The 26,439-nt window shown below is 44.2% G+C and overlaps 1 protein-coding gene across 1 annotated transcript; it reads right to left on the bottom strand.

Annotated features, from left to right (window-relative positions):
* Positions 1-3,644: 3,644 nt before the first annotated feature.
* Positions 3,645-26,439, bottom strand: LOC122932546 (diacylglycerol O-acyltransferase 2). Its single transcript, XM_044287025.1, has 8 exons — positions 26,356-26,439; positions 22,299-22,427; positions 22,109-22,216; positions 20,994-21,064; positions 19,977-20,181; positions 13,692-13,866; positions 6,523-6,725; positions 3,645-6,003 (listed from the first exon to the last, which is right to left on the bottom strand). Exons 1-8 carry the CDS (start codon positions 26,393-26,395, stop codon positions 5,849-5,851), a joined length of 1,086 nt encoding a protein of 361 aa, XP_044142960.1. The 5' UTR covers positions 26,396-26,439; the 3' UTR covers positions 3,645-5,848.

The raw sequence follows: 26,439 nt of genomic DNA on the forward strand, positions 1-26,439 counted from the left end.
AAAATGGGGGAAAAATTTGCAAATTTCCAAGTTTCAATTTCTCTACTTCTATAATACATAGTAATACCTCCAAAAATAGTTATTACTTTACATTCCCCATATGTCTACTTCATGTTTGGATCATTTTGTGAATGCCATTTTATTTTTTGGGGACGTTACAAGGCTTAGAAGTTTAGAAGCAAATCTTGAAATTTTTCTGAAAATTTCTAAAATGTCTAAAACCCACTTTTTCAGGACCAGTTCAGGTCTGAAGTCACTTTGTGAGGCTTACATAATAGAAACCCCCCAAAAATGACCCCATTCTAGAAACTACACCCCTCAAGGTATAAAAAACTGATTTTACAAACGTCATTAACCCTTTAGGTGTTTCACAAGAATTAATGGAAAATAGAGATAACATTTCAAAAATGTACTTTTTTGGCAGATTTTCCATTTTAATAATTTTTTTCCAGTTACAAAGCAAGGGTTAACAGCCAAACGAAACTCAATATTTATGGCCCTGATTCTGTAGTTTACATAAACACCCCATATGTGGTCGTAAACTGCTGTACGGGCACACGGCAGGGTGCAGAGGGAAAGGAATGCCATACAGTTTTTGCTGGACTGTTTTTTTTTTTACACCATGTCCAATTTATGGCCCCCCTGATGCACCCCTAGAGTAGAAACTCCCAAAAAGTGACCCCATTTTAAAATCTACGGGATAGGGTGGCAGTTTTGTTGGTACTATTTTAGGGTACATATGATTTTTGGTTGCTCTATATTACACTTTTTGTGAGGCAAGGTAACACGAAATAGCTGTTTTGGCACAGTTTTTATTTTTTGTTATTTACAACATTCATCTGACAGGTTGTCACGGATGCGACAATACCAAATATGACTACTTTGTTGTTTGTTTCAGTTTTACATAATAAAGCATTAAAAATAAATAAATGATTCTTTAGTGTCTCCACAATCTGAAAGCCATAGTTTGACAGTTTGATTAGCACTATTTCGGGATGCATATGACTTTTTGATCTCTTGCCATTACACTTTTTGTGATGTAAGGTGACAAAAAAAATTGCTTTTTTTTACACCATTTTTTATTTTATTTACGGTATTCACCTGAATTAGGTGATGATATTTTATAGAGCAGGTTATTACAGACGCAGCAATACCATATATGTATACTTTTTTATTTATGTAAGTTTTACACAATGATTTCATTGAGAGACAGTCTTTTCAGTTTTTGGGCGATTATCTTAGATAGGATCTCATTTTTTGGCGGGATGAGATGACTGGTACAATTTTGGGATGCATATGACTTTTTGATCACGCGCTATTACACTTTTTGTGATGTAAGGTGACAAAAAAAATCTTTTGGCATTTACCTGAGGGGTTAGGTCATGTGGTATTTTTATAGACCAGGTTTTTACAGATGCAGCGATACCCAATATGTATGTATATATAATTTTTTTTTTTACATTTAACACAATAAAAGCATTTTTGAAACAAAAAAAAGAATCATGCTTTAGTGTCTCCATAGTCTGAGAGCCATAGTTAATATTTTTGGGGCGATTGTCCTATGTAGGGGCTCATTTTTGGGGGCATATGCCTTTGATTGCTTGGTGTTGCACTTTTAGTGACTTAAGTTGACAAAATGGCTTTTTTTTTTACCCAGTTTATTTTTTATGGTGTCTATCGGACGGGGTGGATCATGTGATATATTTATAGAGCCATTTGTTACAGACACGGCGATACCCAATATGTGGTGTTTTTCCTTTTTTTCCCCCCGATTTTTTTTATTCAAAAATCACGGGAAAGGGGTGTTTTTCTTTACTGGAAACTTTTATTCAAAACACTTTTTCCTTTTTTTAACTTTATTTCTGTCCCCTTCTGGGACTTCAACTTTTGGGGGTCTGATCCCCTCTGCAATGCATTACAATACATCTGTATTACAATGCATTGCCTGTTGGAGTGTGACACCGAGTCATACACTACTCCCATAGAACTGTGGAGGAATAATTTTCTCCCCAATTCGGAATTTTTTTTCCACCCCACTTAGCACTAAATGGTATGCAACATTAAATAGTGGCATTGGAAAGTACAAGCCCTCATATGAAGTATATACTGAAAAAAAAAAAGTTATGGCTCAAGGAAGCCAGGGAAGAAAGAGAAAAAAGGGAAGAAAAGAGAAAAAACTCAGTATCCTAAGGCTACTTTCACATTCGCGTTTTGTGCGGATCTGTCTTGTATCTGCACAAATAACGCAAACGCTTGTATCAGTTTGCATTATTCATTAGAAAATAAAGTCTAAGTCAAAACAGATCCATCTTGACTTACATTGAAAGTCAATGGGGGACGGATCCGTTTTCAATTGCACCATATTGTGTCAGTGAAAAACGGGTCTGTCCCCAGTGACTTCCATTGTAAATCTAGACGGATCCGTTTGGCTCCACATCGTCAGACGGTCACCAAAACTCTGCAAGCGGTGTTTTAGTGACCGCCTGAAAAACGCAGCCAAATTTATGCATTCTGAGCAGATCCTTATCCACTCAGAATGCATTGGGGCTGAAACGTATCTCACAAGCGGACCCAGAAACGCCAGTGTGAAAGTAGCCTAAGGTGACTTACAATTGCTGACTCCTACCAATAGAATGGTAAATGCAGCTTTAGAGGCGACTGGAGTGTGAAGATTAATACTTACTCAGGATAAAAACTGATGGAATTGATGCAGAAAGTATATTGGAAAATTGTACAACATATTTGCTGAAGCTGGAAGACACCTTTGGGCCCCATTTACACAACCATATCTTTGGTCTGCATCCAATCTGCTTTTTTTGCAGATCAGATGTGAATCCATTCATTTCAATGGGTCCACAAAAATGTGGACAGCAAACGTCACCATGTGCTGTACGCATCCGTATGTCCGTTCTGTAGCCCCAAGGAAGAAAAAAAATAAAAATCCTATTCTTGTCTGTTTTGTGGACAACGATGGTATTGTTACAATGGATCTACAAAATAAAATGCCCCATGGATACTAGTCATTTTTCAGGGGATCTGCATTTTGCACCCTGCAAAATACATACATCATCTGAATGTCAAAGGGTGCCCTATGCCCCCGCACCGCTACCATTTAGCATTCAGGAGTAGGGATGCACTGGGTATCCACGTATTGATGCTTTTATGCCCGTTTGGTTCAATACAGAGACTGGCAGTTTTCTTTACCAAGCTGTGCCATTGCACAGCTTAGTAGAAGTTCTCATTAGAGAACCTGGTGCCATCTTCTCATCAGTAGCTGCATTAGCTGGTGAGAGCACTAGGAGGACAGAGCTGTACTGTGTCCTTTCTGTGCAGCTACAGCTTATCTACAGGCATCACAGATGAGTCATCTGCTATGATCGGTGAGCTCGTGCGTGTGTGTCAAGGGTCTTCACGAAGGTGCAGAAGCTTAGACGGCTGCAGGAAAGGAGGGGGGGGCCGCCCCCCCCCCCCCCCCCCCCATGATCGAGCAGCAGGATTAACAAGGTTGTGACAAACTTTATATCTGTCTTTTATGCGTGGTATGGAATTGTTCATTGCTCCTACTGAAGTCAACCGGCAACCATATGTTTTTTGGAAAGCAATTTAAAGGGTCATGCATGTAGAATCCAAGAACATTCTAGAAGTGACATTATACACTTTTATTTACATTGACTTGTACAAAAATAAGATAAATGAAGAATATACTCCAGCAAACTGAAAACCCCACACAACATCACAGCCCAGAACAGATCAAGGCACATTACAGATGCATTGGACATTCATGGGTCACATTGTATTTGCTCCAGGAAGAAGGTTGCATGAGGTGCATCTAATGATAGAGAACCAACAATTTCATCTTTCATTGGAAAAAAAATAATCTACAGTCGTACAGTATAAAAAGCAAAAAATAATTGCACTTCCCAAATGCGTCCTCCCAACATGTACCTATACAGAGATCACAGACATTCTTATAGCTGAATGGTGGGCAGGAAAGCTCTTCGCTTGGGTCCACACTGGCACCAACATGGTCTACACTTTTAGTGCATTGGAACGGCACAAGGGATTAAGGATGTCAACAACAATGGCTATAGCAAGACTACAACTCCTAGCATGCCCTGACAGCCTGCAGCTGGGAGCAGTCAATGGTTGGAGACTTGTGCCACACCAATGGGCTAAAATAGTGTAGATGCAGATTTGGGCTAGTGTGAACCCAGCACCATCTATACAAAAAAAAAAGTTTGGGTTTTTTGCCCCCCAAAAAATATAAATCGCTACTAACTTGCATTGCTTGTGCTATGAGAAAAGGGAGTCAAACTCCTTGTGCTGAGAGACAAGGTTCAGGATGTGCCAACTCAGATCTATGGTTATATAGAAGTACCAGTGCCATCTACAGAAAGGCTGTTAGATAGCATAGCTTGGAGTAGAATTTTCTAAAAATAGAGAGGGACATATGGGGGGGGGGGGGTATGTCAAAGTTATCACATTGTGCTGTTCTACCTAAAGCAGCACACAGACATTGAGCAGACACTTATTTTGGTCAGTCTTCTGATAGGACCTCTGTAGTAAGCCATGTGTCATGATTAGGCAACTGACACACTGACCAATTGCCACCATGTCTTTTTAACCTAGTGATGTGAAGGTGTGATAGCATTATAGAAACAGATGGGACTTCAAGGTTGTAGGTCTCCAAGCCAGTGCAGCTAATAACAGACAACCACAGTTTTGGCCGGCCTATTGACCTGGAAATTGCTATGGGTGGTCAGAGCCTTTGTGATAAAGGAGCTGACCTTATAGCCCAAAACACCTATTACATGGGGGATGAAAGGGAAGGATGAACCATGAAAAGAGGCCACTTTGTAACCATATTTTGGAAGGTCCTAATGAGACCCCTAAATGGTTTTATAGTCCAGAGAGACCAGGGTCTACTTCTCTTGAAGCTGGTATGGTCTAGGTCAAAGCCACGACTGCCTTGGTCTCTTGACCTGGTTTGTTTCTAGCGACACCACCATGCCTCTGATGATGTCACAATCTGAGGTTTTTTTTTTTTTTTTTTTTAAAGAGAGGCTTATATGAGCAACTCATGCTCTTTGAGGATGGCCCCAGGAAAGGATGCATTACTAGGCACCAAAATCTGCATTGGGCAAAGAAAGGGGACTTAAGGGGTATTCCCATCTTATAAAGTGATGACTTTATGATGAGGGGAGGGTTCAGACCACCCCACCAATTATAAACCGATACACATCCTAGAGATGTACAACATGACCACTTTAAGAAAGTGAGAAAACCCCTTTAAAAAGAGTCAGATACTTGAGTTGGGCACATACTGAACAATACTGACAGTATTGGCTACAGTGTAATGGATACATCACCTATTACTAGGAAATACCCTTCACCCACACAGTATACAGATTGGTCACATGCAGCAAGCTGCCTTGGTCAACCAGCTTCCTGGTTCTACCATGATGGACCTTCTCCAACAGAAACCACATCACTTGGGCTAGAACAGTCAAGTGTAATGGGCATCTTCCTTCCAAATGGTGAGGCAGCAGATATCTCTGGACTGGACCCAATATCCAAGTCATCTTCATTACTAGTGCAGAACAGTAGACAATGAGGTCCTTACATCTAAAGTGTTCATCTCACCAGCTGTTTAAGAACCATCCATCATCTGTAAGTGCTAACGGCTGATGCAGTCATTACCAAGAATGATAACCGAGTTATCAGGGAACAAAACAAAAAGGACAAAACATTAAAGCTTGGTCACTAATGAAGCTAATGGAGATGACTCTTCAACAGCTTGTTGGGTTCCAGATAAGTCTTTCTAGAGAACGTGGTTTGGTCAGCAGCTTCAATTGATTTCCAATATATCAGACTCCAACAATCCAAATTTGGTCTTGTACTTGTCAAAAAGCTTCTGAAGGGAGGTCAGATACATGCCGTGGTAGAGGTCCACGTCCTTCTGGGTTGGATGCTCCATTTTAGGGACTGTGATGGGTTCTCCAACTGGGAGTAGAAACATTTATACATCATTACTTTATCATGTGATAAGACATTACTTTGGAGAATTATAAAATGACTGCTTGGCCATCCCTGACAGACAGTCCATCATGATCTAATCTTGAGTGCCAATTGTTGCCCAATAGACTAGCAGTTGACATCCCCCCCTTAAAAAATTATTCCATCACAAATGTCAGCAGCTCAGTCTAGGTGGAAGCCTGCAAGTGGGGTGGAGAACAGAGCTTGTTGGTGGTCAGAAGATTTTGAACCAACTAATCAAAATATAGTTTGGGAACCATCCCAAATGTTGTCCCAGGCAACAGCAAGTCAATATGCAGCTTGGCCTAGCCTTACTCAAATCTGCCTTGGACACTGTAGAATTGCTGACCTTTGCTACACTAAAATCCCTGCGTTTCCATCCTTTCCCACCCCAAGCAATGGAATGGTCCTAAACCGAAGTCAGATCTGAAGAGGCCTGGGGGATGACATATTACATGCAATGTGTAGATACAGGGCATCACTCACCCACAGTGGTGATGGGATTCGGATAGGGCACCAAGCCCCAGCTGTCCGTGGAGAAGAACCCACAACCATGGAAGACACATGGAGCAAATCCAACATATTTCTGGAATTTTCTCTGTAGCCATCGGCCCCAAGAACCTTCTTCAAATACAACTTGCTTGTAAGCCTCATTCTCTCCAAAGGAATAGATTGGGACGAGGTCAGCTCTATATGAAAATGTAATACAAAATAAAATCAATTGAAAAAGTGTTTAGCCCAAGTAGAAATTAATTATAAATCTTGTTCTAAAGGCATCTATAGCAGTTAAGTCATTAAAGACTTAACGACCTTGATAATATAGTATATGCCGGGGGGTGACTGCCAGGAGCCACAAGCCATTACATTTACACCAATAGGCGTGCACACAACAGTATTACTGCAATTGACTTTTCAAACATTTAAAAAGTGTATTTAAACCACCTTTACTACCTATAATGTAGACGGCTTTAGTGAGACTTCTGGAAATCTGTTTTTCACAATGTGTTTCAAATCTGGTTGTATTCAGTATGCCTCATGCACAGATGACCCTCTCGCCCCCATTCTGAGATCATGTGTGGGGGTGATTTGACATAGCGGAGATGAGCATGGGGTGTCTGATTTTAGTTGTCTTATGTGGGCACTGGGGGCTTATTTTGTGGGTCTCATCTAAGCTGGCACCCCACCCAATACAAAAAAGTTATCTATAAAATTGTACCCCTTCACAGTAGTTATGCCCATGGTGCCCCCTCCATAGTAATAAAGTCCTCTGTGCCTCCTCTGTATTAAAAACATAACAGTAACTACTCACCTTGTCCCGTTCCTGAAGCTCAGATTGCTCTGCAATGTGGGTGGAGCTTATGCAGATTACTGCAGTACAGGCTCCGCCCACAGGCCGGCAGCACGATCCATGCCTGCAGGCTGAATGGTGGAGCGGGGAGAACTCTTCCCTCCTTCAGGCTGGCGGCACTGTGCTGGAGCAGGTCAGGAGCGCGGGGAGCTGAGGGGTGGGCGACAGGACCCAGCAATGAGCGCTTCCATCTGTATTGACGGAAGCGCTCATTGCTTCTGTGTTCGGGCACCTCCTGAGAGCGGCGCCCAGGGCGCAAAGTAGAGGAATAGCTGGCCGGCTCGCGAGCCATGGGTTGGCCACCACTGGTTTATGCCAGCAAGTGTCAGACAGGAGCCAGTTCCAGAGCCAAGTGAAGCAGAGCACACCGCGCAAGTAAAACCACCGTCCATTCACTTCTATGAGAATTCCAAAAAGAGTGCTGGCTCCGCCATTTCTGGCAATCATAGCGGTGAATGAAGTTGGCGGCTGTGCATGTGGTGTGTGCTCTTCACTTTGGGGGCCCCCCCCAACACACTGGTGGAGTCGCTGCAGAATCCAGGGATAAGTTTTTTTGGGGGGATAAGGCCATTCTACTTCAGACACAATTCCATCAGCTCTTCTTAAAAGCCACCCAGGATAACCACAATTGCAAAGCCTGACCTCGATTTCTGAGGCTTCTTGCTTGTAATCCTCACGTCTGGAACCATTTCTCTTAGCAACAGTTAGTTCCGATTATCGACACCTTTAATGGAATGGCAGAATAGTGTTGCACGCAGTACTTTTCCTGTTTGTGGTGTGAACTATTGCACAATCATTCCAATTAATTTGTAAATCAATATCTAAAAACCACAATATGATCCCTCTGCTGAAATAATTGTGCAATCGTTCACACACAGGAAGAGTACAGAGTGAACTATATGGACAGCGTATTCTACCAACACTATTAAAGGCATCCCAATAGGGGAACTGACTCAGGACATGGTTCCAGATGTGAGGACTACAAGTGAGAAGCCTCAGAAATCAAGTCCAGGCTTTGCAAAAAAAAAAAAAAAAAAAAAAAAAAAAAAAAAAGCTTTCCAACTGGCTCCTGAATCCGAGATGGTCGCACATGCTCACTTTCATCCTTCAACTGCCTCCAGAGCCGTGATAGGGAGAGAACTGCAGAAGTAGAATGGCCTCATCCCCCAAAACTGTTAACCCTGGATACTGCTTTGAGTCCAGCGTTTTCTACCCCATAGATCAGGGATGCTCAACCTGTGGCCCTCCAGCTGTTGTAAAACTACAACTCCCACCATGCCCTGTTGTAGGATGGTAGCTGTACAAGAATGCTGGGAGTTGTAGTTTTGCAACAGCTGGAGGGGCGAGATGGGCATCCCTGCCATAGAACACCAAGTGATCAGTAATATCCAGAAATGGGTTTCTATTCTAAATCACGATCCAGGTTCACGGAGGTTATCAGAGGGGGTATTCCGTGTGTCACACGGGGGGCCAAGACCCTGCACAGATTTGGTCTCCTAGTCCTTCACCAAGGCTAAAGGACGCAATACAGATTGTGGTTACAAGATAGCCGCGTACTCAGGTGTGGACACCACCGATGCAGCCGTTTGTGGGGTCATTAATGTTTCCATAGACTTGGTTTTCAAATTGAGGGGCACAAAGTCCTCAATAAAACGAATTCTCAGAATGTCGTGGATCTAATTACCTGCCAAACATGTAACATCCAGTATGTGGGGTGCACGGCCGGTACATTGAAAATATGTAGGCCAATGGTGTGAACAAGGATAACAAAAGCAATAAAAACCTCAAAACCTCTGCCGTGTCCTACCACATCCTGCATGTCCATGATAGGGACACCTCACATTTGGAGGTACGGTACAGGGGGATAGCGAAAGTTACGATGTCAGAGGGGGAGCTATCCATCGTAAGCTTCTCAATGGATTTTCAGACGCAATACCTGCACACCTAACGGTCTTTTATATAAAAAGACAAAGAAAACCGATTTTTACACCATTATGGATAAATTGAAGTTAAATGCATTTCCTTAGTCTTTATGAGAAATCTTTTTTGCATTAATTTTATTCCCAATGACAAACCACAGCCGTTCAGGAGTTAATTTAAATACGGCTACTGTCCTGACGGCTGGAGGGAGGTATAAAGGGTAGCATGTTGGCATAGTATCAATAGGCTATGATTAAGGGGCTCAGGCATCCAAAATACACGAGTGATGTGTCTGAATTCTACTTGAAGGGTACCTCCACACTTGTGTCAGCGGATTTCGGCAGGCAGTTACTACTATAATACTACTCCTATGTACAAGAATATAACTACTATAATACTGCTCCTATGTACAAGAATATAACTCCTATAATACTGCTCCTATGTACAAGAATATAACTACTATAATACTGCCTCCTATGTACAAGAATATAACTACTATAATACCGCCTCCTATGTACAAGAATATATCTACTATAATACTGCCTCCTATGTACAAGAATATAACTACTATAATACTGCCCCCTATGGACAAGAATATAACTACTATAATACTGCTCCTATGTACAAGAATATAACTACTATAGGGCCAAAAGATCCTCTAAGCCCTTAGTGTTGGTTAGCACCGATGCGGAAAAGGCCTTCGACAGGGTCAGCTGGCACTATATGTCACGGACCCTGTCGAAGTTTGGTCTTCCAGACCAATTCATTGCAGCCATTTATACCTTGTATTCATCCCCCTCTGCCAGGGTCAAAGTTAACGGTGCATTATCACCACCATTTCGCATCACTAACGGGACGAGGCAGGGTTGCCCCCTCTCCTGCACTATTCGTCTTAGTAATGGAGACCCTTTTGTGTAAAATAAGAAGAGACCCGAAGATTAAAGGTCTTCAGATCGGTGCTTCTACACATGTTGCTGCAGCATTTGCGGATGATCTATTGGTCATGATCTCTAATCCTAAGGAGGCTTTACCCAAATTACTGACTATATTCGAGAGCTTTGGATTTGTATCCAATTTTAAAATTAACTATGGAAAATCCATGGCACTTAATATCTCCTGTCCACCAGCGGTGATCAAGGTTATTAAGCGGGCCACTCCATTCACTTGGGCCTCCAGAGACATTGCGTATTTGGGGACTCACATATCGGCCAATGTACAGGATCTGGCTTCCCTTAACTATATACCGCTTCTGAAAACAGTGCGTACGCATTTACAAAATTTGAATCTTCCATTTGTATCCTGGGTAGGGAGAAAGAACTACCTTAAGACCTTTATTCTTCCCAAATTTCTGTATTTGCTGCAGGTGCTCCCTATTTGGTTGCCAAACTCATTTTACAGAAATATGGAGAGTATTCACACGCTTCTTGTGGAACGGGAAATCTCCGCGTATAGCTTATTCGGTTCTCACAAGGGACAGAAGGTTTGGTGGTTTTGGGATGCCAGATGTGAAATTATATTATACTGCAGTACAGCTCTGTAGATGTGTGGCTATCATGACTCGTCATTCTGGTTCTCTTTGCTCCCGCCTTGAAAATGTACTGTTCACGAACCAAGAACTACTTACTTTGTGGGGCATTAGGCCTCTTTCGGCCAATCACTACTACTCCTCTCCGATTTGGAAGGGTATGCTGGTTGAATGGTCCAAAATGGTTCGGTCTCGCATTTTTAATTTTCCTAACCCTAGTATGCCACTTAACTTGCTACAAAACCACATTCACCCCTCTGTGCTAAACCCCTCCGGGATTTGGTCTAAGCTCGCTGACATTCCTCTGCGGGATGTCCTTCTCCCGGACGGCAGTTTGAACTGGGACTCAGTGGTGGACCTCCCTGAGGTTAAAGCGGCACCTTTTTTCCACTTAGCAGATTTTAAACGAGACACTAATAAGTGTTCTGGGCCCTTTGCAGGTAATAGTTCCCCCTCTTGGCTTGAAAAGAGGGTTTTGGCTACTAAACCTCCCCTTAGACCGTTATCCCAGATGTATAAAGAAATACTTTCTTCATTGCCCCCAGAGCTACATTATGTGGTCTCCTGGGAACGGGAGCTATCCATGTCTCTTACGGAGCCGGAGAAGGCGTCCATCCTGTCCCACTCACACGGCTTCAGTAGGTGCGTGAGGATTCAGGAGAATTCCTTTAAGCTTCTCAGTAGATGGTACAAAACACCCGAGTTTTTGCATAAATTAAACCCCGAGATTCCTGAATCATGTTGGAGATGTGGCACAGGTATTGGGTCTTTGTCGCATATTTGGTGGTTTTGTCACAAGATTCAACCGTTTTGGAAATCAATTGAGACATTGGTTAACCAAATATGCAACACTAGGATATCAATTGATGCTAAACTAGTGCTATTATGGTGCCCTAACAGTTCTCTCACTCCCTCTAAGCATGACCTCCCTACGATGCTGCTTACAGCAGCGAAGCTACTTATTCCCTTTTTGTGGAAGAATGACTCCCCACCGACTCTCCTTATGTGGACTGACAAGGTGGATCAGATTTACCGTGTCGAGGAGCTTGCGCATTGGGAGACTAATTCACGTGCCCGCTTCTTAAAATTGTGGTCCCCATGGAAAGCCCATAGGAATTTTACATAATAGAGCAGAAGTTCTCACTTCCCTGTTTCCCCCCCCCCCCTCCTCCCTTCCCTCCCTCCTGATTGTTCCTTTCCCTTCTTCCCTTTTATCTTTTATTTAATGTTTCTTATTGACTAAGGCAAGATTGCTAGTATTGTCTATACATGATGTATATGCTGGATGAGCGTATGGAGATTTGTCATCACCACTGTAATGTCATGTATGGGTCTCGGCCCTGATCTTTTGCTTTCTTTCAATAAAAAGAAATATGGTTAAGAATATAACTACTATAATACTGCTCCTATGTACAAGAATATAACTACTATAATACTGCCTCCTATGTACAAGAATATAACTACTACTATAATACTGCCTCCTATGTACAAGAATATAACTACTATAATACTGCCTCCTATGTACAAGAATATAACTACTACTATAATACTGCCTCCTATGTACAAGAATATAACTACTACTATAATACTGCCTCCTATGTACAAGAATATAACTACTATAATACTGCTCCTATGTACAAGAATATAACTACTATAATACTACTTCTATGTACAAGAATATAACTACTATAATACTGCCTCCTATGTACAGGAATATAACTACTATAATACTGCTCCTATGTACAAGATTACTACTATAATACTGCTCCTATATACAAGAATATAACTACTATAATACTGCTCCTATGTACAAGGATATAACTACTATAATACTGCTCCTATGTACAAGAATATAACTGCTATAATACTGCTCCTATGTACAAGAATATAACTACTATAATACTGCTCCTATGTACAAGAATATAACTACTATAATACTGCCTCCTATGTACAAGAATATAACTACTATAATACTGCCTCCTATGTACAATAATATAACTACTATAATACTGCTCCTATGTGCTAGATTAGAACTACTATAATACTGCTCCTATGTACAAGAATATAACTACTATAATACTGCCTCCTATGTACAAGAATATAACTACTATAATACTGCTTCTATATACAAGAATATAACTACTATAATACTGCTCCTATGTACAAGAATATAACTACTATAATACTGCTCCTATGTACAAGAATATAACTACTATAATACTGCTCCTATGTGCTAGATTAGAACTACTATAATACTGCTCCTATGTATAAGAATATAACTACTATAATACTGCCTCCTATGTACAAGAATATATCTACTATAATACTGCTCCTATGTACAAGAATATATCTACTATAATACTGCCTCCTATGTACAGGAATATAACTACTATAATACTGCCTCCTATGTACAGGAATATAACTACTATAATACTGCTCCTATGTACAAGAACATAACTACTATAATACTGCCCCTATGTACAAGAACATAAACTACTATAATACTGCTCCTATGTACAAGAATATATCTACTATAATACTGCCTCCTATGTACAGGAATATAACTACTATAATACTGCTCCTATGTACAAGAATATAACTACTATAATACTGCCCCTATGTACAAGAACATAACTACTATAATACTGCTCCTATGTACAAGAATATATCTACTATAATACTGCCTCCTATGTACAGGAATATAACTACTATAATACTGCTCCTATGTACAAGAATATAACTACTATAATACTGCCCCTATGTACAAGAACATAACTACTATAATACTGCTCCTATGTACAGGAATATAACTACTATAATACTGCTCCTATGTACAGCAATATGACCGCTATATTCTCTTACCCATGCTGTAATGCAATCTTCACAAATCCTTTCCTCTGTTTTAGGGTCACAGAGTTTTTCCCTGGTTGGCAGTTCAGGGACTCCGCTGCGCCTCCGACCACTATCACTATGGCGTTTCCAGTTCCATTTTTGGAGAGGATGTAGTCTATGGTGTCACGGCTCACAGGGCAGATTCCTGTAAAAACAAAGCAATATTCATCCATTAGGTACAAGCGGTATATTAAGGGATACACAGGGGCACAGGCTGTACCATTGCAAGTGAGCAACTGTATGCTTAGTGGATTACCACTGTCCGCAGGCTACATGCTGCAGTCTGGTTAATGCCCATCCACAGGGTGCACCACCAATGAGGCGATTCCCTCAGGCAGCACCAGGTAGAGGGGGCAGCAGAAGGGCAATGGGCGCTTCCATCTCTCCATATTTAACTGCATCTTTCTACTCAAGACAGCAATACAGTCGACTGCCGCAACAGGGCATGGGAGGGTAGTCTCCCCGGCCCACAGTTTCTTCTAATTGGTCTTAGGCTACAGGAACTAAGACCATCACAGGCTGGTGTCACGATCATTGCGCTGCCTGAGCCGAGCTGCATAGAGCTCAGGGCACAGACTAGAAAGGAGCATTTTTTTTGTACTGGCACACACATTCTAAGAGGGTCACAATGGGGACATTTGTTCTACAGGTTTTTTGTACTGGAACATGTTATAAGGGAGCATTTTTTGTATTGACACTAATGGATCTCCTGGCACCCCGACTGGGTACCTCTGTTAATAGATGCTCCTAGTGCTTGCCGAGGGCTCCAAGCACTCCACTTGACACTGCAAGCATTGCCGACCCCATGAACGGCTGCAGCTTGGTTGGAATCTTCTACCCACCCTGAACCTACAACAAGGCTTCCAGTGTGTGAACCACTCTTAAAGAGCTCAGGGATTATAGCCAGGGGAGTATACAGCGTATAGCGTTCCCCAGTGTAGATGCAGCCTTTCCCCCAGACACATGAGACGAGGCTCTATGTTCAGGGTAAAATAGGAACTCTAATGGGGCTACATGTCAGCCTTTTATGCAGGTCTTCCAGGAAGGGACTATCCCCTAGGGACCTTGTGGAAGACAGAGACAGGCTTTATATTAGCCAATCACATGCATTTACAGTATGGAAACACTCCCAGCAATTGTACACAACCCCCCTGTGATACAATTAACAAACACAATGGGCTCTGCCTGTGATACAATTAACAAACACAATGGGCTCTGCCTGTGATACAATTAACAAACACAATGGGCTCTGCCTGTGATACAATTAACAAACACAATGGGCTAACTTAATCACTCAGGCAGAAAACACACATTTTTCCCCAAAACACAAAAAAAAAAAAAAAAGCCCCACATTCCCATAAACTATACATCCCTGGATAGCCCTGATCTGGGCGAACATATCCAAAAATCACCCAGATCCCAGCAGGGGTCCCAAGATTCCATGGAAGTCAAATTTGACCGACCGCAAGCATGGCTTTCCTGCCCAAAACAGTTCCACAGATTTGGGCTACATGCACACGAACGTTTGTTTCTGTTTTGCAGACCCATTCATTTCAATGGGACCGCAAAAATGTGGATAGCACACCGTGTGCTATCTGCATCAGCATGTCCGTTCCGTAGCGCCCCCCCCCCCCAAAAAAAAATAAACTAAGTATGGCATACAGATGTAATTTTTTTGAGGATTCACAATTTGTGGACCGCAAAACACATACAGTCGTGTACATGTAGCCTTAGGCTGTGCGGCCGGTCTACCTTCTCCTTCAAAGTTTTAGTATGTGGGCCATCCTGAGGCAAAAGGCTGGCAAACAGGCCCCTCCAAAACCCAGTGGCGAGGTTATTTTCGCCACAGGCACACATTACAAGGGGGAATTACTACTGGGGGCAAAATTAGGGACATTTTTATTATTGGGTGCACTGTGACCACATAGTGGACTATGGCAGAGAATTACTATTGGCAGGACTTTAGGAGGACTGTTACATTGGGGCACCCTGGCACAGCATCAGCTTAACAGAATTATTTTTGGAGGACACCGTTTACGGCACTACATTTGCGGGGCACTGTGTGCCAATTATTGAAGGGGGCACTATTTGTGTGGTAGTATTTTCGGGGGGGGGGGGGTGTTATCTGTTTTTGTAGTATAACATTGGGAAGCACAGTGAGCTCAGTATCAGAGGTGGCAGGATGGGGTGTTCAGAAAGTGGGGAGGAGGATGGAAAAGTAGTTCAATAAGATGTCTGTGCCAAACTCTGCAGAGACGAGATCTTGTTCTATTTTTTTTTTTTTATGGTGCGGACGGATCACGGACCCATTCAAGTTGAATGGGTCTGCACCCGTCATGGCTGCCTCAGGCGAGGTGAACCCCTGCCTATCCATTTTTACAGAGAATAATATTCTTTGTCCAGCAGGGGGCAGCCGCCATCAGTTCTGCAGCGTTAGTGAATCACTATAAAGCATTAGCCTTAGTCTACTGTCACACTCGCTTTTTTTGGCTTTGTTTGTCAGATCCGTTCAGGGCTCTCACACGCGGTCCAAAACGGATCAGTTTTGCCCTAATGCCTTCTGAATGGAAAAGAATCCGCTCAGAATGCATCAGTTTGCCTCCGATCCGTCTCCATGCCGCTCTGGAGACCTGACAAAACTGAGCCAAACAAAGCCACAATGCGAGTCAATGGGGACGGATCCGTTTTCTCTGACACAATAGAAAATGGATCCGTCCCCCATTGACTCATTGAAGTTCATTACAGAGCCGTCTTGGCTATATAACACAATACAACTGGATCCGTTCATGACGGATGCGTGTGGTTATATTATTGTAATGGAAGCATTTTTTGCAGATCATGACGGATCTGCAAAAACGCTAGTGTGAAAGTAGCCTTAGATTAACAGAATTGCTGGAATTTGTGGATTACTATGGTGTAATTTACAGGCCCAGTACTCACACCTCCCCCCCCCCCCCCCTTATTCAGATTGACTTAGTTTCCCAACTCTGAATGGCCGGCCTGGGTGTTGTGGTCAGTCTGGGTTCTGTTCTAAGGATTGTGACCAATCGTTTCATGACCTTGGATCCGTCAGTCATCAACCAGAAGAAAACAACAAAGTCTGGCATGACTCCACAGAAACATTGGAACGGAGCCACAGCTAGGAGACGACCGCTCAGCTATTTCAGTCCGACATGTTAAACACTATTTCCATGATCAGACCAGTGGCCGGGCCAGAGGACACAGGAAGCTCCAAGGTCATGCACTGAGGAACTCTATTCAACAACGTGCCAATAAGAAAATCCCTCCAACAGCTCCAAATATCCTGGTTTAAAGTGAGAAGCCTAGTCCTGACAAACAAAGGGAACAGCGCCCCCTCTTGTCCCTGGTTTTGCAGCACAAGTGAATTGTGATGAGCTGCAATACCACACACGGCCAGTGACCAAATTGGCGCAGTTCCTGCAAAACAAGGTTCTAATTCCCAGGAACCATCTGTTGAAGAGCAGTAACATTTAAAAGGGGTTGTCCAGTTTAAAACATCCCCCCCCCCCCCCCCCCCCAAGAAAGCTAGATGGCAGCCCTGGCTACAGCTGCAATGGCAGCCATATTGGTTTCACCCAGCTTTCCCAGAAACCAGCAAATAAAGCTTGACTGAAAAGGATTAGAGAAACATGGATGCTCTTCCAGAAACAGCGCCACAGCTCTCCATAGGCAGTATCTGGTACTGCAGTTTAGCTCCACTGTACTGAATGGAGCAGAGCGATGTGGCGCCATTCCTGGTAGAAAGCAGCCATGTTTTTGTAATCCAAAACTAGCCCTGTAGGGATTAAAGGGGTTGCCCTACAACCAACGTTAAACACCTGTCCACAAGCTAAGGCAATAAATCTGATCAGTGGGGGTCCAACTACTGGGACTATCCTCAACCAGAAGCCCAAGTCCCATTCCACAGGTAAACTGAACTACTCCACTCATCTATGGGACTGGCCATTAAGTCTCAGGACCCTCTTCTGATCAGTAGAAGTTTGGGGTTCTAGAGGGAAAGATCTTTAAAGTGGTCGTCTTCTTTGGACAATGCTTTGTGTTAGAAGGAATTCCCTAAAATAGGGTGTCCTTCTGCTGTGAAGCTAAACGATCAGCTTTAGGCCTCATGCACACGACAGTATTTTTTCACTGTCCGCAAAACGGGGTTCCGTTGGTCCGTGATCCATGAATGTTTTTTCATCCGTGGGTCTTCCTTGATTTTTGGAGGATCCACGGACATGAAAAAAAAAGTAGTTTGGCTCCGCACAGCCGTGCGGAGCCAAACGGATCCGTCCTGAATTACAATGCAAGTCAATGGGGACGGATCCGTTTGACGTTGACACAATATGGTGCCATTTCAAACGGATCCGTCCCCATTGACTTTCAATGTAAAGTCAGGAGTCCCTTTTAAACCATCGGATCGGAGTTTTCTCCAATCCGATGGTATATTTAACCTAAAGCGTCCCCATCACCATGGGAACGCCTCTATGTTAGAATATACTGTCGGATATGAGTTACATCATGAAAACTCATATCCGACAGTATATTCTAACACAGAGGCGTTCCCATGGTGATGGGGACGCTTCTAGTTAGAATATACTACAAACTGTGTACATGACTGCCCCCTGCTGCCTGGCAGCACCCGATCTTACAGGGGGCTGCGATCAGCACAATTAACCCCTCAGGTGCTGCTCCTGAAGGGGTTAATTGTGTGTATCATAGCCCCCTGTAAGAGATCAGGGCTGCCAGGCAGCAGGGGGCAGACCCCCCCTCCCCAGTTTGAATATCATTGGTGGCCAGTGCAGCCCCCCCTCTCCCTCTATTGTAATAGCATTGGTGGCACAGTGTGCTGCCCCCCCACCCTCCCTCTATTGCATTAACATTGGTGGCAGTGTGCGCCCCCTGGTAAGTGACAGCAATGCGCCGCACAGACCTGTCACTTACCAGTAGGAGGAGACAGACATCGCAGCAGCCAGCAGGTAAGTATGATGCTTCTACTATTGCCAAGTAACCATGGCAACCAGGACTGCAGTAGCGTCCTGGTTGCCACAGGTACCTATCGGAGCCCCAGCGATTAAACTGGGACTCCGATCGGAACGCCTCTGCCACCAATGATCGGGGAAGGGGGAGAGGGGAGGCCGCACACTGCCACCAATGTATTAAAACAATAGAGGGAGGAGCGCACACTGCCATTAATGTTAATGCAATAGAGTGAGGGAGGGGGTCCGGGGGGCCGCACACTGCCACTAATTAAATTTAAACTGGGGAGGGAGGGGGTCTGCCCCCTGCTGCCTGGCAGCCTCGGATCTCTTACAGGGGGCTATGATACGCACAATTAACCCCTTCAGGTGCAGCACCTGAGGGGTTAATTGTACAGATCACAGCCCCCTGTAAGATCGGGTGCTGCCAGGCAGCAGGGGGCAGTCATGTACACAGTTCGTTGTATATTCTAACTAGAAGCGTCCCCATCACCATGGGAACGCCTGTGTTAGAATATACTGTCAGATCTGAGTTTTCCCAAAGTGAAAACTCAGCTCTGAAAAAGCTTTTATGCAGACGGATCTTCGGATCCGTCTGTATGAAAGTAACCTACGGCCACGGATCACGGACACTGATGCCAATCTTGTGTGCATCCGTGTTCTTTCACTGACCCATTGACTTGAATGGGTCCGTGAACCGTTGTCAGTCAAAAAAAATAGGACAGGTCATATTTTTTTGACGGACAGGATACACGGATCAGGGTCTCTGCTGCAAAACTGCATTTTCCGATTTTTCCACGGACCCATTGAAAGTCAATGGGTCCGCGAAAAAAACGGAAAACGGCACAACGGCCACAGATGCACACAATGGTCGTGTGCATGAGGCCTTAATCTGTAGAGCATCTTGTAAGAAGTGATCAATTCTCTACAGCACACCCACAGGAGAAATGAGGCATTACACCATGTGCACTGAAACCAATGGGATAGTCAGTGTGTGTCAAGTCCTCCAGGGAGAAAAGCGTGAAGATAGTTGGTTTGGGTGGGTTCAACAATTTGAGAGCTTCAGCTTTCATCTCATTCCTCAATAGAGGATTTAACCCAGACAGGCATCTAATGAATGGACCAATGTAGTGTTTGGGTGCCATGACGTAGAGGACCATGGAGGGGCACCAGATGGCCCACATCCACCATTGATTCTAGTGGTGGACAAATCACAGATTACAATTCCCAATGACACACAAAGATGTTGCCCTTCACCCAAGGAGCAAGAACTTACCTCCAGACATTAGGTAGTCCCTTAGAACCGGCATTCTGAAGTTCCCAGCCAACGTGGCCAGGTATGGCTTAATACCGGGGAACTTCTTGGAGACACCGGTGGCTTCAGTACCAAAGTTACAGAAGGCACCCAGACCCATGATACCGTGTGGGTGGTAGCCGAAGATGTAGTTGCGACTAGGAAGCAGGTTGTGGGTTTTGACCAGCTGGAAGACACATGCAAGAAGCTCAGCTATCAGATCTACAAGTCTGCAGGTTCTTGGCAGCAGGTAGCACCTCAGGCTCGATGCCTACTGACAAGGGCACATGAAGGCAGCCTCAAGACTGCATCTGTCGAGTCCTATAAACACTGACAAAGGTCAATGCTGGAACAGTCTCAGATAAGACGACTACTCCACAGTCAAAGTCCATATAAACAAAGTCTCAGAGTCACCCTATTCACACGTCCATAATAATGGGTCCGTATCTGTTCAGCAAATTGCGGAACGGATGCAGACCCATTCATTCTCTATGGGGCAGGAACAGATGCGGACAGCACACAGTGTGCTATCCACATTTCCAGAGCGTGCCGCTGATCTTCTGGTCCATGGCTCCGGAAAAAATAAAAAAAGTTAGAACATGTCCTATTCTTGTCTGCAATTATGGACAATAGGCATTTCTATGGGGGTGCATTGCAGATCCACAATGCACTACGGATGTGTGAATGGACCCCAGGAGTCCTGGCAGAGGAGTCTCAGCCTTAGACCATGATCCCACCTGAACTTAGCCTTCAACTTTCAAGATATCAAGTACTGATACCACCAGTTAAACCAAACCATCTCAGCACTGCTACATCTGCAAAGCTACTAGCTTTAGGACAGAATAGGTTTGGCGTACACTTCCGGCTCAATTACACCGGCTGAAAAACAAGAGTGACCACATACAAAGTCCATGGAGAGATTAAGTCATGGACGGGGGGGGGGGGGGGGGGGGGGGCGGAGGAACCACAAAGGCGTCATGACTCTGCACAGACACTCACTCGTATCGGGAAGTAGTCCCTGAAGTAGCGCCACACAGCCCAGTTCCTCACCCATGTGGATCGTCTGCCACCTGAAAGGGTTAAAGCAAGTTAATACAAGATGGTCACTGCGGCGGAGTAAACTGGTGTAAAGTACAACTGGCTCAGTTGCCCACAGGAACCAATCAGATTCTACCTTTTATTTTTCAGAGCTCCTGTGGAAAATGTAAGGTGGCAGCTGATTGGCTACTATGGGCAGTTTTAGGTGTGGTCCTCTGCTAAACCGAGAGGGAGGGAGCACGGGGTATATGGTGCAGAACACAAGGAGGATAGCAAGCCAACATTTTCAAGATCACCACTTGCAGTTAGTGAATGGGAGCTTTTATAGCTTCCATTGAGAAGTAAGCGAAGTCCAACTGCAACAGGTGCAGAACTGGATACAATGTAGCAGTGATTTCATAATGAACCTGTTACAGCTGGACACTTGTCAGCTCCTCAGTGAAGGCTATGAAAGCTTTCACTCACAGCAAGCAGAGATTTTGAAGGGAAGAAAGTGATGAATTTAAAGAATTAGAAAGCTACAGAAATTCATAAGTAGGATGTGTTATAAGAGCGAGTGCAGCTCTGGAGTATAATACAGGATGTAACTCAGGATCAGTACAGGATAAGTAATGTATGTACACAGTGACTGCACCAGCAGAATAGCGAGTGCAGCTCTGGAGTATAATACAGGATGTAACTCAGGATCAGTACAGGATAAGTAATGTATGTACACAGTGACTGCACCAGCAGAATAGCGAGTGCAGCTCTGGAGTATAATACAGGATGTATATGTTGTACCTACCAGTGAGGCAAAGTTGAAGCCTAGTGTGTGACCCTTAGTGGAAGGAAGCCTGGAAATTGACTGCTTCCCCATTTGTGAGATACTGCCAGTGACTACCACTAGGGGGAGCTCACTGCATGCAGGTTGCTACAGCTCCCATTGAGTTCAATGCTTGCAGCATGAATCTATATGCATTGAACTCCCCCTAGTGGTGGCTGCCAGAAGTCAATTCTCTAACTTATCTCCCATATATACATACAGTGAATATCTTTATGCCCCATTTTGCTGCTGTTGGGAACGAGACAAATCTCACCTTTACTGGGTGTATTCCAGTCAAACACGAGCCAGGCCAGATATAACGCAGCGATGAGCCAGCAGTCCGTGCAGAAGAGGTAGAGGAGGATCACGGTGCAGGCCACCCCTGTTATACAGAAATAACGTTATAAAGCTGCTCAGACTATTCGGCATCTGCCATAATGCGAGTCAGCGGTGCAGCATCTTACCCATTGCTAGGAAGGAGATGACCCATTGTAACACGGAGATGATCTGAAGATGTCTTTCCACTCGAGACTTGGAAAGCCAAGGGATGGAGGGCAGATCCTGCACGGTGGAGAGGAGGCTGGATCCAGTCCCTGTAGAGACACGAGACCCTCATTACTCTGTACAAGTACCCCAAACCCCCAGCTACCCCTAAACACTGTTCAGTCACCCCTCCATGATTTAGAGGAGGACAGGCCCCTTAGGTTCTCAAGGGTTTTCCAGCTTCTTCTAATGCCCTGCAGTCCTCTCTATGCAGAAACTGAACTCCACAACTAACCAGGAATCTGAATGCAGCTTTGGATGTGACTGGAGAAAATCTAGCTTCTAGAGTAGATATGCAAATCATTTCAGAAGTTACAAGGTGCCCTAAACTGAAGACCATTAAGAATCAGGTTTTGTTACAGGTGACCATGAATGGAGACAAAAGGATAGGGGGACCAGGCTCCCCTGCATTACCTATGCATAGTATGTAATGCCCGTGTCCCTGCAGAGGCTGGCAGTGCCAGGAGGAGTTAACTGGGGACATGGCTCATTTAACAAGAGCTCTAGACTTGACACATTGGACTCTGCCTCCACAAACCTTCCTGATCTGCTTATCCGCTGCATATTTCAGCAGGACCATTTCACTGCCAAGGCCAAGAGCGATCCCTCCACTTCAGCCATAATCTAAGTAACCAAATCTGTGCATTTCTCACGATTTAGATGTGAATGGAGTAGAAGTGGTCAGATCAGTAATAGGCATAAGGACAGTGGAGGTCGTGGGCCAGGTCAAGTGTCACGGCTGCCATATCCGTAGGGAATGACTCGCATTGTTTTCCTGCCTTAGAATTTACCCTCTGATTTCATTACAGAAACAATTGATGCTAAACTTACTAGAAATGTAACCGTCAGCAGTCAAGTGTGCTCAGGTACCAGGATGGACTGGATTTAATGACCAAGTGCATGCTGGGAGGATTACCAGCCCAAACTATGGAAATCCGTACTACATGTCATTAGGTCAAAAATTCTCTTCTGGTTAACTTTATAAGTGTATCTATATAGCATTAAGAAAACCTTATTTCCGTTACATAGCACCAAATCCCCTCCATAGACAAATACAGTAAAATTCTGCTTCCCTATAGCCACCACTAGAGGGAGCTTATTGCATGCAGATTGTACAGATTATGAAAGAGTCTGGATTCTCAGAAGAATATACCATTAAAAATTCTAGCGGAATGGATTGTCCACAATAATTCCAATAGTGAAGAGGTTCCTGTAACATCACAGGACCATGAAGAGCCAGATTAGAACGGCATGTCTGTCCCAGAAATCAGTATACCTAAAGGTCTGGTGGGTCCACGAGGGACTATTCCTTGGCCAGGCCATTTAGATACAGGGCCAAGCAGCCAAACACAGGAAAGAAAACCTAGCTACCTGCTGATGGGAAGAATGGGTACAGCGGAGCTAGATCCAATAGCAAGTATATTATGGCATTTACCCAGCCAGGAAAGGGGATTCCTGCTAGATCTGAGAGAGTAGTTGATGCATGGAATAGCCTTCCTGCAGAAGTGGCAGCTGCAAATACAGTGGAGGAGTTTAAGCATGCATGGGATAGGCATAAGGCTATCCTTCATATAAGATAGGGCCAAGGGCTATCCATAGTATTTAGTATATTGGGCAGACTAGATGGGCCAAATTGTTCTTATCTGCCGACACATTCTATGTTTCTATGATGGGAGTCCAGTCATTGGGACCCCAACCTACCCCAAGAGTAGAATTCCTAAGTCCATTGTTTGAATGGAGTAATGGTCGGGCATGCTCCCTGCCGCTCCATTTATTCTCTGTTGGATCAGTTCATCCCATAGAGAATGAATAGAGCGGCAGTGCACATGCCATGTGCGCGAGGGAACGGGACCCCTATTCTTAAGGCTGGTAAGGGTCCCACTGATCTAATAGGGATACTCTTTACTGCTGATAGGGGATAGTTTTCTAACTGGAAAGCTTTCTATGCATTACACTTCCAGAACAGCTGCCTAAACATCATAAAATAGATATATGTAGTTTAGGGCTCATCCACACGGCCGTTGCCCAGCCATGGCCGTATTGTGGCCTACAGGCAGCTGGTTTAATGAGTCTGCAATCCGGAAGTTCGGTACGGAACCACTACGGAGCGCTTCCGTCCGTGTCTCCGCACAGAAAAATAAAATATAGAACATGCTCTATTTTGCAGTGCGGACCACGGACACATTCAAGTTCAATGGGTCTGGATCCGTCTGTGGAATCCGCACAGATGTTGCCTGCGCATTGCGGTCCCCAATGTACGGAACAGCCGACCAACGACTGTGTGCATGAGCCCTTAATAAGGTTAACTGCAAAATACTAAAATCCTAAAGTCTTATTTTGTATTTTTAGGGAATTTGTTACTTAAATCCCCAGAAATAAACAAAGTTATCAAATGTAAAAATAAACACACACAACAACGACACACAATGCCGCTCCGTCCCGGCCAACAAGGAGATCGGATCCATGAAACCTATAATAATGGGCACCAGGTAACCGAGCAGCCGCTGATTATTTCATGAGGATGTAACCATGTGTCAGGTGCTGGAGACAACAAGACCATGTGCAGGTGGAGCAGACCTCACAGGAGCAAAGAGGGACTACATGGAGACAACCACATTCAGTAGTGTACAATACAACATTCCAGGTTTCATTTCCTCACTAGTGGAAAGAACCCTGCTTGCTGTCCTAGCTTACATCCAGAGGCAAAAAAATAAATAAAAATGCACACAATACACAGCTGACTTTTTGTTACAATGTATCAGTACTGGTAAAACATCCTCTACATATGTAACAGCATTCAGCTATGAGGGTTATTGGGTCAGGACGGGTTTTCAGCCTCAGGAGATGCTCCCAGTCACTGACAGCAAGCAGAAATCTTGAACATGTTGAGGAACTGAAAGGCAAAGTCCGTTAGAGAGTTGTGGAGCTTTAGACGCTAATGAACGGAGCCCTATAGAAGTGTTGGGGACCATGAGATTATACTGTATTATGATCCGGACCTGGATACATTGTTACAGGTGTCTTACATTGTAGCACAAAGTGTCTCCAACCCCTTCCACCGGCACCTGCCATAGATGCATCCTACACCCACCATCTCCAACCTGTGACGAAACTACAACTCCCAGCATCATGCCTAAAATTTGTACTTCCACCAGGTCTAGAGAGCCACAGGCTGAAGACTAATGTAAGAACAAGGTATACCCCAATGTGTGCAGTCTGTTCATCCCTTTATAAGCAGATGTAGCAGAGCAGAGTTAGCAAGTGGCCTCAACCAAAACTATGTACTACTACCCAGAACCGCAGGTGTCAGCAACGCATTTCCCACATAAAACCAGCTCTGCTACATGTGCATTATATAGACTAGTAGCTAAGAAATCAACCAATAACCATTTACTATTACTGCCAGAACATGTTGGGTGTAGTAGTTTCAGCCCAACTGAGCAGTCAGAGGTTGCAGGCTATAGAAATATAGCAGAGTTAGTTATAAAGCTATTGATAGGCCAATGAAGTATTTTACACAGGACGGCAGATTTCTGTACCCCCTCTATGAAGGCAAAATAAACGCAAGACAAAACCAGCTCTGCTACATCCAAGCATACTAGAAGCTCAATATAAGGGCCTACACAATAGAGCTGCACCCCCAAGACAACAGAAACCCCCATTACTTCATAGCACAGGTCACCAGTCATGTACTTTAAATACATTGCCCATACCCATTAGATTGTAAGCTCTGCAGACCAGCCACTAGCCTCAGGCCTATTCTCCAGCACTATAACCACTAACATCCACGCTGACGATTAGATCATAGGAAGCTATTCTCACCCCCACTGGTAGATGGCCTTCATCGGCAGCACCTGCCCCAATGACTAATTAGCAGCTCAGTACCAATTGCAAATTAACCCCATAGAATCCAATGCAGCCTGACAACAGAGGGAGCAGCCAGCATGGCAGTGCCAGGTGCCCGCAGCCCGTGCTCACCCCGCAGCAGCCCGGAGTAGGCAGCGATGAGCGTCTTCATGATGCAGCCCGCAGTACGGCACACCCCCGCACACTGCAAGGTAC

This window comes from Bufo gargarizans, chromosome 3, assembly GCF_014858855.1.
Source record: "Bufo gargarizans isolate SCDJY-AF-19 chromosome 3, ASM1485885v1, whole genome shotgun sequence".
In the NCBI taxonomy this organism is placed as follows: domain Eukaryota; kingdom Metazoa; phylum Chordata; class Amphibia; order Anura; family Bufonidae; genus Bufo; species Bufo gargarizans.